Genomic DNA, 16427 nt, shown 5'->3' on the forward strand with positions numbered 1-16427 from the left:
TTAAAAATAAAATTTTAAATTGTATTAAATAAATGGCATACAACATCCATTTTCACAACATACAGCCTTAGTGTGTGCTCCTGTTAATGCAGTCTTACCAATTGTTAAGCGAGTCATTGACCCATTTTTAAGTTGTAAATTAATATTCTGACCATCAAATATCACTTTATCATTTATTATATCTAAATAATTTTTAGGTGTTAATTGTTTATTTTGTCGTAAACTAACACCTTTCATTTTTTGTGCAATCTTTTTAAAATCACTTCCATCAATTGAACCGTCGAATGATGTATAACACTTAGGACATAAAGCAACCATGTTATCACCTTGTTTCTCAATTGCTAAACCCAATAACTTCTTCTCATGTGCTTTTTCTTCAGCTTTATTCTTTAATTTAGGTTTAAATTTCTCATCAAAACAGAAGAAATCAAAAGGTGCGAATTTGAAAATGTTTTTATCATAAAATTGTTTATCGGTTACAATTGCTTGAAATGCTTGAGTGTTAGGAAGATTTGGGTCGCCAGCGATTGCCCAATAAGATGAATCAGTATCACCTTCAATGAAATGAAAACGATTAACATCCATGCATTTATACATAAAATCATAAATGAAAACCAAATACCAGTATTTAGCATTATCTAAAGTGAAGAATGCCTCTTGTAAACATGTATCACATCTATAAAATCTATCTTTGAGCATCAGTTGATATGTATCCTCACCTATTTCTCTTATGTTTTTAAACTTATTTGACATACATGCAACGCGTGACTTCTGTGCATTCATTATTTTAGTCTTTGCGTAATTTTGTGTATTCATTGCATCGTAACCATATGATCCATTAAGTGAAATCTTGCAAAATAAACTTTTTCCTTTATTTCCTTCTAATTCAGCCTTTTGTCTTTCGTTCATAAATTCGTTCGCAAATTCATTAAAACAAGTGTTTTTAGTAAATGTTAAAATTGATTGAATGTCATCAATGATAAAATGAAATCTGTCGATTAGATACCAAAGATAATAAGAAGAAAATGGTTGATATTGGTTGTGTGTTGATGCTAACTGAGTTAATTTTCTCTGTTTCTGGTCAACTGGTAGATTGTTTGATTTCATGTAATTATACATAAAACTGCCAATTGTTTTTTCATCTGTGATAATATCTAAGTTTCTTATTATCGGTAAAAAGTTTATGTAATCATTAATGTATTTTTCATCAATGTGACCCTTTACTTCAGCCACGAATAAAGTATTTTTCTTTCTAATAATTCCCAGTGCTTTTGCTTTCTTTGTTGCTGTATCACAAATGATAACACCATTCAATCTTCCCGGCATATACATTTTATGGTCAGTATATTGAATGAAATCATGAGGATTAGATGAAAATGATGAAGGATATAATGAATTAAAGTCAACTCCAACGAAATGAGTCATAATGTTGGTGGTGTCCTCATTTGATACAGTTTTAGTTTCTGGATTATATGAAAGTTTATTAATGTGCGTGATTCCTTTAAGATTAACACGATGTTGAACATTTGATAGACCACCAGTAATTCCATTACGGAGAATGTGATAAGCTTCAACTGAATCTAAAGTCATTGGTAAATTATTTTTTAATGCATAATTTCTTAAATTGATTCTTAAACGTTGAACATCTTCATCTTTATTTGATTTCACGACATTGCAATAACAACACATTAACTGACAATTTTCTTTAGTATGTGGTTTTTCATTATCTATTCTATCCAATGTTGGTTTATTAGCATATGTAAACGCTTTACCACACATTTTGCATTTAGATGAAAGGATTAAATCGTGATAGTATTGAAAATCATCCATTGAAACATTATTTTTAGTATCCCTTTCTGCTTTTTCATCTTGTTTCTTATATGATTCAATTTTATATTTCCAATACTTTTTCGTTAATTCAAAACTTGATTCCACATTTTCTTCTTCTGGATATGTTTCGTTAGGATTAAAGTCTTTATATGCTAAAGCGTAACGAATCATTGAAGCATTCGATGATAAAGAAAGATTATGAAGCATGTCAATTTTATAAACAAATGTTTCTTCAATAATTTTATCGATTGGGTCAATCATAATTTCAACATCTTTATTGCAATAATGAATAAAATATTCTAATCTATTCTTAAAGTTTTTAGCATCATTGAGATATATTTGATAATCACTATCTGATATAGTTTCTTGAGTTAATGCTGAATAAAATGAATCTTTCGTGAATGGTTCCTCTTTATATAATTCTTCTTCGTAATTTTCCCATGTGATGAATTGATAAGGGAAAAAGGATTTAACACGTGATTTATTGTTTCCGAAATCTTGAGTGAATTGGTCTAATGTCCCACCCGCTATATAATTTCTGATGTCAATAAATCTCAATTCATATGGAACGTTTGTTTTCTTTACAATGATTTGCTTAAATTGTGAAGATGAACCCAGCATTGATTTTATTTTCCATTTTGCAGTGTTTAAATCACGAAGAATTAAATTTAAATCAAACTTTCCCGAATTAAAACCTATGATATTCACTTTATTGAATTCCTCATCTAGAAGTTCTTTAAATGCTTCCTTCTGTTTTTCATTTAATGTATGAGACAAAGTCCCCACCGTTTGGTCCATTTGCGACTTCAATAATTCTTCATATTGTTCAATATTTGATTTAGCAACTAATGAACAGGTTGAAAATAAAAACTCAATCCAATCAGAAATAAAAGAATCACTCGAAGTTAAGCAAAAATTCCTCGTATACGTTTTATCATTTAATTTAACCGTTGATGATACCATGAATGGTTTTAAGTAAGCGTTCAAAGTTGCACACTCAGAAAGTTGTAATTCTTCTTTAGTCTCTAATGTTTCGAAGTCAAAAGTAATATAATATCTTGTCGGTTGATAATATTCCTGCAAATTATGAGCTAATAACCACTGATATATCTTCTGTTTCGTGATATGTGGTGTATATGGTTGTTGTGTGTTTTGCAATTGAACGTCTTGAATTAATCTTCCATTATTTTCTTTACATTTCTCACAATGTTTTAAAAATCTTCTTTGGTTTTTCCTTTCTGGATCATCACGGATAGAATATACTTCTTCTTTGCAAAAGGGGCAAACTTTATATCCTGTGAGTGCTTCAACGTCTGTAATTCTGTCAGCGTGAAGTTTTCCACATGGACTCTGTGTTAATAAAATATTTACTGTTTCAAATTCTGGATCTATCATTATTGATTCCACTAATGGAAAGTCTACCTTGTTAATGTCTACGTCTTCTGGTTGAGGGTCACAATAATAAAAATCAATATTAACGTTTAACATTCTTGCTAACCTCTCACTTTCTGATGAAATGTCAAATCCTTCATATGCATCTATGGCTTCATTTAAATAACTTCTACGAGTTTTAGGATTAACACCATCAGGAATGTTATAGAAGCGTTTAAATAACCTTCTACCTTCGGCTCTAATTTGATTATCATTCATTTTAGCTGTTCCATTTTTGTTCATTTATGTAAGAATAAATAAAATAAATAAAAATAAGGTTTATTTTTTTTAAAGTCCGAGACTCAGAGAGTCCAGGGCTAAAGTCCATAAAATGAATTAAGAACACATAAATTTTTATCATCTGCGACGTGACGAATACATTTTAATTTACTCAAGAATGCGTACCCTGATACATTAAATCTAATTCCTGTCTTATTTAATTTCACAACTTTGAAAAGGAATGTATGAATAGCTATAAAATGATGAGATGATGTTTTATGGGTTGCTTCCATTTTTTCTGAAATAAATGAATAAATATAATGTTTATAAGTTTTCATATCTTTTATGTTCTTAATAACGAATGGTATAGACCTTTCCACTTCGTCTTCCTTCGGTGCTGTTCTTTCATATGAAACATTATTGGTATCTTCAATAATGAAACCACAATCGCATAAAATTTTATATGTACCAATTGTTTCTTTTGATATTTTATCTAACAAATCAAAAACTTTATCAACACCTGTACATTTATTTAAATAATAATTTGTGTAAATATCATGGTCTTCTTTCTTAATCGTATTTGTTGCATATGTTACATTTTTCAGTGCTTTTTTGAATTTTTCAGAATCAAGAGGAGGTGAAAGTAATATACATGGATAATCTCCATCGTCAATAAACTGAAGCTTATGTTTATGAATAAATTTTGTGCCTTCTTCTGAAAGTGTTTCGTCAATATCACCATCTAATAAATTTTTTGTAGATTCCAAAAAGTAATTTTTATATCTTTCCTCATGTGATTTTTGAACTTCTGATTCTGAAGCTGGGATATTCATTAAACCCTCTACTTCATTCTCAGCATTTCTCAATTCACTAATTCTTTCATCTATTTCATTTCTTAATTGTTCCAATTTCTCAATCTCATCGTTATAATATTCATCATCTTTAATTCGTTCTTCATAATATTCAGGGAAAACATCAGGTTCTTTAGGTTTTTCTTCTTTTTTAGATGTGGGATATAAGAAATTTATAACATCATCTTTATTCATTTTTCCATCATAATCAAACTCATTTAAAAACTCCGCGAATTTTTGACAATTTCTTAAATAATATTTATCAACCTCATAACCCGCCTCCTCTAATATATCCTTTATTTCCCTGTTTGTGAATCCTAATTTTTTAACGTCGTTAGTCTTGACACTCATTTTATACAAAATAAAAAAATAAAATAATAAACATAACTAAGTTTTAATTTTTCGTAAGAAGTTTAACCCATTCAGGATTTAAACAATGTTTAATTAATCGCGGAATATCTGACATCATCTATATATAGCTTCTTTTAAAATTAATTTTTTTTATTTTTTATTTCATTACATTATGTATGGGCTGAGTGTAAATGTCTTACAATTTTGAAAATTTTTTAAATCTTGATTTATTCAAAAACGTAAGAATAAAAACCGTAAGAATCATACATTTTTTACTTCATATGTTAAAAAAAATGATACAAAATCGTTCAATATTGTATGAATTCTTACGTTTACAAAAAAAGTCACACAACCCTTCAACATATACTACTTTTAAATTTCAAAATATCAAGTTCAGTTCGACTATGTATGTAGTAATTCCTCAATAAAGTGCCAAAACCCTATTAAAATATATGAACATTTTCAACATTTTAATGTTTTTATTTAAAAATTTGATGGAATATGAGCTTCAAACAATTATTATGTAAATAAAAATAATTAAATATATGTATTTATTCGTATTACAACCGTAGTAAGTCGATTCTTCCTTTCTTCTACTGAGTTTTGAATTTGATTTCGAATTGTAAAGAGATTCAAAGGGAAAATACTAGCGGATAAAAACTACCTCCATGAAAGGGTCATAATGGAGTCAAGTTGTATTTTTTGATATTTTTTGCTTTTCGAGCCTAAATAGGTAGCCAAGATAATGCCTAAAAATAAGGTTCTAAATTCTGAAGTTTACATGATCCTCTCGTGTGCACCCTTAAAAAAATGCAAAAAAAAATGTAATAAAATAAAAAATTTTTAGTATCGATAATCTGAAATATGTTGTTTACTTAAGCCGCGAGCGAAGCGAGCGGCTTAGTTTCGTAGTTTCGTACAATCTTTTTTCAAATATGTTGTTTACTTAAGCCACTCGCTTCGCTCGCGGCTTAGTTTCGTAATTTCATACAATTATTTTTCGAATTTGTTCTTTTTGTCAACCGCGAGCGAAGCGAGTGGCTTTTTATTTTTTAAAAATTTTTTTCTTTCTTACTTTTTTTCCCCTTACTTACAAATTTGATAGTAACTTACCAAATCTCTCTATCATATAATAATAAATTAATCCATTTTTTGTTTCAAATATGGCACTTTACATTTCTGACATGTAAACTTGTCACTTTTCACTTCACCTCATTGGGCAAGTTTGTGCCCCCCTCTTTTTATGTATTTAACAATAAAATTTGATAATCTGTATATTATTTATCACATGAACTATGTAAATTTTTAATCAGATGAAGATTCTAATATTATTAACATTCGAATTAAAGCGTATTTCTGGATAAGTTTATAATAATGTTCTATAAAAGTGACAATCGAAAATTTTGACACTCAAATTACAACATCTTTAAATCCGGATTTTGTTATTAAAACAACTTTTAATATATAAATAATGAAAGTTATGCGGTAGATGCAAGAATTTGATATTTATGATAGTTTCTTTCAAAAAAAATATTCATCTTATAGTAATGTCTAAAGAGTATTGTGAACTCATGAACATGTTTCATGACTACAATGAGACATTCGTTAGATTATACAGATTAAATTCGTTCAAAATAAATGATATGGTTGATCTTTTCATGAAAATCAAAGTTAATTTAATCGAAAATAAGGTATTTTTGCCTGTTCAAATAATAAGCAAAATTGATGTTGCACTCAAATTCAACAATTACTATACAAGGGAATACCTTAGTCTTATCAAGATGATTTGTGATGAATATCATATTACAAGAATCAACAATATCTCACCTCTCACATTGTACCTTTTCAACAAAGAGTATAATATCATGCTTGGTGATATCGAACAATCAAAGTTAAATTTATATGAAAATAATCATTATTCAATAGAAGTTCACGAATCAACTTCTATATTCAGGGCTATTATGGATGATAATGTAGGAAAAATAATTTTCTTAGCAGAGCAAAAGGAATTTGATAAAAATATCGCAATTACAAGTGATTTCTACCCAGTAAGAGATTATGATTTTTTAAGCAATCCACAATTAAGTACGTATAATTTACTTGAAATATGTTGCTATTACGGAGCTGTTGATTGTTTCAAATTTTTGAGAACAAAGTTCCATTTACCAATCACTATTGATTGCCTAAAGTTTTCTTTTCTGAGCGGAGTTCCAGATATTTTAAATGAATGCTTAAAGGAGTGTCAACCAGTATTGTTGTATGGAGTATGCAATTGCATCACATAATGTGGATTTTATTTCTTTCCTAATGAATGAGAATCATTTTAGCATTGATTTAGAACATTGTTGTAAATTCAATAATATTCAGGCATTTTTAATATCTTTGGATAAAAGTCAAATGATGGATCAACATTTGGAATATTCTCCTTATTTTGGTATTCCATTACTTTGTGATTATATAATTTCACATGTCGTGAATGTTAAGAAATGTCCTTCAGTATTGCTAAATGCTGCTAAATTTAATCAAAAAGAAATTTTTGAGCTCATACTGAAAAATGGAGTTAATTGCAATGTTCGTGATAAAAATAACATAAGCTCGCTTCATTTTGCAGCAATAAATGGTAATAAAGAGATTGTAAATATACTATTATTTCATGGTATAGACATTAACTCTAGAGATAATATGAATAAAACAGCTCTTCATTATGCAACAGAAAATAATCACATGGAGCTTGTAGAATATCTTATATTTCATGGAATTAAAATTAATGCTCTAGATTCAAATAGAATATCAGCAATTGATATTGCAATCAAAAAAGGTTACAATGATATTGGAATGTTACTTTTAAATCATGGTGCTATAATCAATTTATACGATGATGAATATAAATTACACTATCCTGTATCAAGAAATAAGATAATTGTTGTTCATTATCTTCTTAGGAGTGGTGCAGATGTGAATAAAGAGGATCAACATAAGAAGACACCTCTTCATATTGCAGCGGAAAAAGGGTTTTGTGAAATTGCTAAAATTTTAATTGACCATGGAGCAGCAATCAATCTTAAAGATGAAAATGAGAAAACTCCATTATGCATTGCAATTTCGTGTAATTATCCAAAAATAATTGAACTTCTTATTGAAAATGGAGCTGATCTCAAAGCAATAGATGATCAAAAAAAGACAATGCTTCATTATGCTGCAGAAAATAATATGAAAGAATTATCGATTTTCTTAATATCAAATGGTATTTGTATCAATTCAAAGGATCAATATAATATGACTCCGTTCTATTATTCAGTATTTCAAAAATGTATTTATTCTAATAAGATAATTGATAATTTTGAGACTGCAGAGTATCTTTTGAATTTAGGTGCGAATATCAATGAAATAGACGAATTTGGCCAAAATCCACTTCAGATTGCAGCCATGAATGGAAAAACTGAGCAAATTTCCTTTCTCTATCATCATGATTGTGATCTAAACTCAAAAGATATGTATGGAAAATCGGTGTTCCATTTTGCAGCAATGAACCGGAACTTAGAAGTTGCTGAACTTCTATTGTCGATTGGAGCTGATATAAATGCAAGAACCAATATTGGGGAAACTGCCATTCATATTGCAATAAACGCTAATAATATAGAAATGGCAAAATTTTTTATCATGAATGGAGTTGATATAAATGCCAAGAATTGCCGAGGAGAAACTGCACTTCACTATGCAGTTCAAAAAGAATGGATAGAATCAATAGAATTTCTAATCAGGAAAGATATAAATATCAATGAAAAAGATAATCATGGAAGAACAGCATTGCATTTTGCTGCGATAAAAAGTACTGATGTATGTGTGAGCACTCTTTGTAAATACCGATTGGATATTCAAGCAAAAGACGAAAAAGGAAAAACTGCTTTACATTATGCAGTTACTCATTCCGATGATAGCGTCAGAATTCTTATTAACCATGGACTTGATGTGAATATAAGGGATAATAAGGGAAATACCCCGCTTCATATTGCAAAACGCCGAGATGAAAAAGAGATTGAAAAAACTCTTATTTCCTTGGGAGCTGATACAGGTGCCAAAAATAATAGAGGCCAAACTCCTTATTACATTGAACAATCAGTTAAAAGATTGAAATTAATTGTATGCATCACGGGGGTATTTCTATATTTGTTATTTTTATATAATCGTGGGATTTTAGGTTGGACGATAAGGCATCTGTTTGTAATTTGGGAATTTTTGAAACTTTTTTTTGTTTATGCTATATGTATTCAAACTCCAATAGCAATATTTTGTAATCTTTTATATTATCATCACTGGTATTGATTAATTTTTTTTTCTCTGCATTATTCGCAAAATATCTAATTTTGCTATTGTAATTAATATCTTTTTAATATTGTAATATTTGATTTGATTTCAATTCATAAATTTTAATGATCTATAGATTAATGGTATAAACTTACAACAGTTCTTTAGGCAAAAAATCTAATTTGATTTACACAAATTTGGATATAAGTTCACTTTTAACTCAATTGAGAATCATTTGTTTCATGAATCAAAAAAAAGATGAAAGCCTTTATCATATGCAAGCTATATAAATAAATTTTTAAAAAGTATATAAGTTTTGACTTTAAACAAATAAATTCTTTAAAAATAATAAATAAAAAAAATAAACATATAAAAAAATAAAAACTATTGTTTCTTTCCGAAAATGATATCAATAAGATTCAATGCGTCAACAGCATAAACACTTTCTCTTTCATCAGTTAGAGATGTCTTGCAAATCTTTCTCATTGTTTCTACCTTGTTTTCATCGATATTTTTCAGTTTTTCTTTGATAAGACTGAATTCAAGAGAAAATTCAAGTAATCTCTTGATATTCGTCGCTCTTTCATTCTCTGTAATCGTAGCAATCAGTTCGTAAACTCTTAGTAAAGGTGGTTCGATGGAAAATCCAAAATTCTGACATTTTGACAAATAAATTTTTGTCGAAGTTCCGAAACATTCGATGTCAGAATTTTTCATGTTCTGTATCAGTATTTCGCAAAGTTCAGGAGTATCCTTTGTCAATAACAAGACAACAACATTACACCATTCACAAATTAATTGGCCAGATGAAGTGGAAAGTGACTTAGAAATTTTTTGGATCAAAATATTCATCAAATTCGATTTTCCTCTACAGAAAGTAATTGCGTTTCTTATGTAATCAATTTTTACTTTCTGCAAACTGTCATTAACAAATTTTTCTGGAATTAAATTGAGTGAAAAATCACAGAAATTGTCATTGACAGATAAAAGTGAAGTGACCAAAATCCAGTGACTTTCAATTTCGAAATTGAATTTAATTTTGTTTATCGCCTTGAAAACTTCTTCTGTGAATTTCAGATCAGTATTTCTTACACTTCTCAACACAGCGGCCAATAAAATGAAATCACAATCATAAGCTTTTTCTACGCGATGCAAAATTTTCGGCATCAATTTCGATTTTATGTAAATTTTCGCAAGAGAAGGATCGCAGTCAACCACGAAAACAGAGAGTTTCGCTAACAATGGTTCTCCTGGATTTGCAAAGGACAATATGTTAACTGTGTCATTCATCATATTTGCCAAATTTTTCAGTACTTTTTTGTCACTTTTTGGCAAATATTTTATGAGCAAATCGAAATATTCCGATGAAAAAGAAAATTCTGGTCTGAGACACAAAATCATGTTCTCTATGATCTTTGAAGTGAAAAGTGAAGTAAAGTATTCTGACACTTCACTTTTGACTACAAACTCTGGAATTTTTCTTAAGCCGTCCTTTGAACCACCTAAACCTTTCGAGAGCACGTCAAAGAACTTGATAAACTTTGTTTGGTCGGAAAAGAACTTTGCGAAATCTTCTTTCGTCAAACAACGAATCAAAAATGACAAAATATCCGAAATCAGAGTTTGTTTCGATATAGAAACATTCGAAAACTTCTTCACGACATAGAAAATTTGTTCGTATTCATTATAAATCATTTGTTGGTTGTCAGATCTGACGACAGACCATGCCAAAACCTCCAAATAGGGTTTGAAGATACTTGGAGTTGTGAAAGAGAAATAATTATCATTAGACTCTCTGTAGATGAATTTTCCGACGTTTTCAAATTCTGAAAACAAATTTTCTGACACTTTTTTGAGGTTTTGTTTATCAGAATCAGACATTACTACGTCGAAATCATCTTCCGAGAGGTTTTTAGCTGTTGGAAAGCTCTTCAACAGTGCTCTTTTGATTCCAAGACGTACTTCAGAGAGTGTGGACATCAGCCACTCCATAATCCACCATTTTGACTCCGCGAAAAACGGCTGCATCGATGAGGAACAATATTTTGGCAAATTCTGACAAAGATGGCTTATCATTGACGAACTTGATAATTTCTTGATGTCAGAGGCTTCTGTGAAATGTTTGGTTTGACATAATGTGACAAAACTGTCTAACCTTAAATTATCGTCACTTGATTTAAGGTTATTCTTTAATTCCTGGATATTGTCATCAGTCATGATCAAACACTTCAACTGGCAGACTTGGTCGTTTGCTCCTTCGATTCTTTGGATGGCTTTGTGTATAATGATCTTCTTGATCAGGTCAATTGTCCCTTGGTCTTTTTCTTTTGTTACTTTTTCTTCAACAACTTTTCTGAGGCTGTCAAAAAGATCGTTACATGGTAATACTAATCCGATCTTTGTTCTGTCGATTTGTGACTGACAACTGTCCAAAAATGAAGTGACCACTTTAAATAAGCTGTCACTTTTTGCGCCAACGTCTACAACTATTTGGATTGGTTTTACGATTGTTTTGAAGGTCTGCTGGTCTTTCTTGATGATGTCTGGGAAGTTTTGGCAGAGGAAGTCAATGAAAATTTCGTAATTCTTGGTATTTTTGATGGATTCACTGACTAAATTGAAGAAAAAGTCCTGGTTTCGTGAGGAAGTGATGCCAAGCTTCATTACATCCTTGTTGTATATGAAATATGGGTCTTCTTTCGTCTTTGAAACGATCTTTTGTTTAATTTTCTCCTGATCAACCTTAATTTGCTCGTTAAACAAGAATGTGAGGCCAACAATTGGATTATCTGTGTAATCTGACATCTTTAAGATGAAATCGTTCAAATCTTTGATTAAATTCGACTCAATTTCTTCGTCGTAAACGAAATTCTGTTCAACTTTCTCTTCTTTGATAGGAACGATTTCTTCTTTAGGTTCTTCTTTGACTTCTGAAGTAGATTTTGTATAAAATATGAGATATGCTGATTCTGAGTTCTTTCCACCACCTGTAGACTTCATAACAGAGCTCATATTTGATCTGGAAACTCTTGAATCGTTGTAACAAATCCAATTATCTCTATTATTTACGTATGAGTAATAATGACCTCCATTTGCACTTCCAATGTGTACGAGTACTCCTGTTAGGTCATATATAACATGTTCCGACTGGTCCGACATTAAATCTGAAAGATCTAATTTTTCTGGGAACAAATACTTGGAATTTACCTTTAATCTTTGATTTGTACTCATATTATACGTAAATCTCATCAATTGGATAACTAATACCGTTGGCGGTTTTGTAATCTTATGAAACATTTTTGCGGAAATTTTTCCCAACTTTTCATCGGTGTATTTATTGTCTCCATCGAATAAAATTGGGTTCTTGAAGCTTTTGAAGGAACTTTCAAGGGTATCATTGTTAGATACTTCGACAGGGAATGTAATTAACTCTTCATTCCTTTCGAAATGGTAATCTACGTCGACTCCTTCAATAATTGCTTTCATTTCGCCTTTGAATGGGTTTATAGCACCAGGAATTTCATTGTTTATGTCATCTAACAATGCTTGCAAGAATTCTACAGCATCTTGCTGCTGATATGGATTCACATGTTCTCCATACCACAGCCAGGACTTAACGAAAGCGGATGGATTGACTGCAGATCGACTTGTTTCGAGTTGTGTGAATACTTCTTTCAGTTTCTGTAGCCATTTCTTCTCAGGAGAAGATTTAATTAATAAATCTCTGAATTCTTGAACGTTGTACAGCTGCTGGAGTGTTGAATTCAAGTAGCATGTGCATCCCATATTAGTTAAACCTGCGTGTACCCTTACATCTTCTGGAATTAGATCATCTAGTTCATCATGAGCGTATTGTGCACAATAATTTCGCAATCTCTTCTCATCTTGGATCTGAGAAAGCTGAAAATTGAGTGTAGGAAGCAATGTTGTGAGAATTGTCTGATTATATTGGATCATCTCATTTAATGTGACTAAAATTTCCTTAATTGGTGAGTAATACTTGTATTTCGTGCAGAGTATTGTATCAACAATCAAGTTATAAAGACTTTCATCGAATTTTGTGATGATTTTTGACAAAACTGAGAAAACTGAAGCAATGTAAGGTTTCGGAGGCATCTTAGCATAATCTATGAACAAGTCTGACTGATATATTTCCTTCACAATCTGTTTCATTTCGTCATAAATGTAATCATTTTTGGTATTTTCTACAAAAGTGGATAAAAGCTTGAAATAATAAGTGGACTTTTCTTTCTTAGCTGTAGGAAGTAGATCTAAAATAGTTTTTTCAACAACTGATGGGTCAAATAATTTAAATAATTCTTGGAAGGTCGTTCTGACTGATTCGCTGCCATAGAACATTAATTTCGGTAACAAAGATTTGATTTCTTCTGATGTTTTAACTAGATCTGGTAATTTCTGCAAAATTGCGATGAATAATGGGATAAAATGGTCTGATTGCTTCTTTTGCTCGGGGTTTTCTATTAGATCCTGAACAATTTTTGTGATTTTATCAATAATTTTTGATTTCTTAAGGATTTTTCCGTCATTTAATTTTTGAACACTTAAATATGCGATATCTATGACCATTTCCTGGAATTCTCGCTTAGTGAATAGCTTATCTATATCATCTGTTGCTATTTCTAAGATTCTTATAACTCCATTACCATTAATAAATTTATTTGTAAATTCTGTATTATTATCCAACAAATTACCAAGCGCATTGACTTTATATAGCAATGAAAATGGATGTCTTGTTGTTAAAACTTTGTCCCATGCATCAGATTCTGTTTCTAATAATTTATCTTCGATTTCTTTAAGAGTTGGAAGGTAATAAAGTATATAAAATGCTGTTTCATTATTTTTCTTGATCATTAGATGCCAAATTGCTTCTCTATATTGTAATAAAATTGGAGATGGAAAATTTGAGTAATTTTCCATTCGAAAATCCTTTGGAAATGATCCATTGTTGATTGTTACTGTCATTTGTTCCTGTAATTTCATGTTTTGGGCTGTCATTTCGACATTATTTTCCAAAAATATTTGTAAAGATTCTTTTTCTTGGTTTAGTTTGTATCCGATCTTTTCTCTGAGTGCTTCATAAGTTATCGACATCGGAACTTTGATTTTTCCAAGATCTGTACCTTTAATTTCGATAATTGACATTTTTAGAGGACTGTCGTGTTTATTTCGAGTAATTTTGTATACTTCATCATCATGTTTCAATTCTATCTTCTTTATGAAGCCTAAATATGCTTGGAGAACAACATTTGATTCTAAATAATCTTTTGTCAAAGCTACGAACTTATTTATGTCATTTTGGTACAGTTTAGCAGCTGTATCTAATAATTCCGAATTTTCCTCGTTGATAGCTGTCCGAATTATGTAATTTACGTCCTTAATTTGTTCAATTGGACCTTTATCCTTAATTACGTCATAATTCAGCAATTGGAATATGAGAATAATGAGTTTTGGGCATACAGGTGTTAGTTTGCATGCGTATCTAATCAAAGAATGAAGCATTTCGTCATTCATCATATCAAGTTCAGTTTTTTCGGCCAATTTTTGATATAATTCCAATATCGACTCAGGGTCCTTTTGTAGCATATTAAGAGTGAAGCTTTTGAACGCTTTGAACTCTTCATTTGTAATATTTTCGAATTTTATGAGGACATTTTTCAAACAATTTATGGCTTCTGGACAAAGTTTGTCCAAGAGTTCGACAGAGTTCAACAAAGGAATGAAAGACTCCATAACTTTCTGGGGATTGGCGTATCTTATTGAACTTTGGTAGATAAGCATTACTTCCCTGATATTCCGCTTCTCCTTGAGGATTTCCAAGCAAAGATTCAATGTATTGTCGCATGTTTCTTGGTTATTTGGAATTAATTTCGATAATAAGAGAACTTGCTCTTTATTATTGCAATCGAATATGGTCAACAGGTTTTTAACAAGATTTCCTCGGCATTCGTCGGTTAAAAAGTGATAATTGTCTTGAATAAATTTATAAGAAAAATCTGAGAAGGTTTTCGTGGTTTGGAGGTAAACCCAGAACTGATCCCTTGTTGTTGACTCAAGATTGTTGAAGAATCGTTGGAATTCTTTGAGATTTGTGTCAATTTCCGCTGGAGGATTTTTTACGAATTTATTCCATAGTTTTATCAAATATTCGTGGTCCAGTTTTTTAGTTTGGAAGAGAACCAGCAAAACTTCGTACAAAGGAGCAATAATTTGTTGATGAATATCTTTTGTCAAAACCAAGTCAAGAAAATCTGATTCTAAGAGCAGTTTTAGTTTGTCTTCATTCAGTTTTATTTCTTTTTTCATGCTTACTAATGTATCAAAAGATTTTTTGATGGAATCGCAAAAAACTTGTCTTGTGGAGGCTAAAAACAGCAGATCACTAAAGTTTGCTGCTTTGGAATTGTAATCTACCATATGTTTTGTAATAAATTTGAGGATAAAAGCGTGTTGAGATGTATCTATTTCTCTATTGATTTCTTGGTCTTTTGATTGCAAGAATGATATGTAAAGTGTGTTTGTACGATCAGCTATTTCAGGCAAAACTGATTTATATAATTTTTTATTGAAAGTTTTGAGTAATTTCAGTGTCCAGTACATACTTTTGGGAGTTAAGGCATTAGGAGTCTTGTACAATGTTAGTATTTGCGGAATTATGTCAGTAGACGATAACTGTGAGATGTTTTCTTTGATAAGCGAATTTGAAAAGAATCCAAATGAATTTTGCAATGAATAAAACGGACATTGAGCATTTAGGAATACGTCTTTCATTGCTGAGATGAACTTTGATTGAGCATTTATGATGTATTTTGTAAAAAGTGGGATAAATTTTTGGAGAATTGAGTTCAAACTAGCAGAACTCTCTTTTGGTACTGTTTTGTTTAATATTGATGTTACAGTTTTAGCACAAAAATCATCCAAAAACCAATTTGTTTCATTTTTATAAGGATCTGCAAGAGAATCTCCGGAAATAAGTTGTGAAACATACTTATCAATGAGGTTTTCATCATCCTTTGAAAGATTTAAAGACAAAATACTACTACAAGTTGAGTTGCACCAGTCTTCAAATTCTTTCTCACTCATTGATTGGATAAAAGAAAATTTTTAGTTAAAAATTTTTGATTTCATCAAGAATGCTAATGTGCGTTTAATGATAATTCTCTCAAAAACTGACAATTCAAAATGCAAATTGCAAATTTGCGAACAAAATCTAGTTTTTGAAAGGAATGACATTTGATTTTGATTCAATTACATGTGAGAATGCCATTGGTAATAATCTTAAATGAAATCAGTAAAAAAAGCTATGGACACAACGATTATTTTTCGAAAAAAAATTGCTGAGTATATAGAGAGCGCTATATTAAGAGTTCTAGATGAATACTTAAATGAAACTATTAAGAGATAATTTGTTTAATAGAAACA

The 16427-nt window shown here is 30.3% G+C and overlaps 5 protein-coding genes across 5 annotated transcripts, besides 2 other annotated features; 2 read left to right on the top strand and 3 right to left on the bottom strand.

Annotated features, from left to right (window-relative positions):
- Nucleotides 1-4744: part of a mobile genetic element that runs on past the window's edge.
- Nucleotides 25-1107, bottom strand: TVAGG3_0906500 (DNA/RNA polymerases family; the record flags this gene model as incomplete). The annotated part of the gene is made up of 1 exon (XM_051251567.1): nt 25-1107. The coding sequence occupies one exon, from the start codon at nt 1105-1107 to the stop codon at nt 25-27; it is 1083 nt and encodes a 360-aa protein (XP_051077141.1).
- Nucleotides 3079-3504, bottom strand: TVAGG3_0906510 (uncharacterized protein; the record flags this gene model as incomplete). Its single annotated transcript, XM_051251568.1, has 1 exon — nt 3079-3504. A coding segment is annotated over one exon (426 nt), but the record flags the coding sequence as incomplete, so codon positions are not given.
- Nucleotides 4745-5898: 1154 nt separating the features above from the next.
- Nucleotides 5899-5920: a mobile genetic element.
- Nucleotides 5921-6340: 420 nt separating this feature from the next.
- TVAGG3_0906540 (spectrin binding) lies at nt 6341-6967 on the top strand (the record flags this gene model as incomplete). Its single annotated transcript, XM_001303320.1, has 1 exon — nt 6341-6967. The coding sequence occupies one exon, from the start codon at nt 6341-6343 to the stop codon at nt 6965-6967; it is 627 nt and encodes a 208-aa protein (XP_001303321.1).
- Nucleotides 6968-7082: 115 nt separating this feature from the next.
- On the top strand, nt 7083-9005 carry TVAGG3_0906550 (ankyrin repeat protein family; the record flags this gene model as incomplete). Its single annotated transcript, XM_001303321.1, has 1 exon — nt 7083-9005. One exon carries the CDS (start codon nt 7083-7085, stop codon nt 9003-9005), a length of 1923 nt encoding a protein of 640 aa, XP_001303322.1.
- Nucleotides 9006-9369: 364 nt separating this feature from the next.
- Nucleotides 9370-16088, bottom strand: TVAGG3_0906560 (ubiquitinyl hydrolase protein; the record flags this gene model as incomplete). Its single annotated transcript, XM_001303322.1, has 1 exon — nt 9372-16088. One exon carries the CDS (start codon nt 16086-16088, stop codon nt 9372-9374), a length of 6717 nt encoding a protein of 2238 aa, XP_001303323.1.
- Between the last annotated feature and the right edge of the window lie 339 nt (nt 16089-16427).

The sequence above is a fragment of the Trichomonas vaginalis genome, chromosome I (genome assembly GCF_026262505.1).
Source record: "Trichomonas vaginalis G3 chromosome I, whole genome shotgun sequence".
NCBI classification, from domain to species: Eukaryota; Parabasalia; order Trichomonadida; family Trichomonadidae; genus Trichomonas; species Trichomonas vaginalis.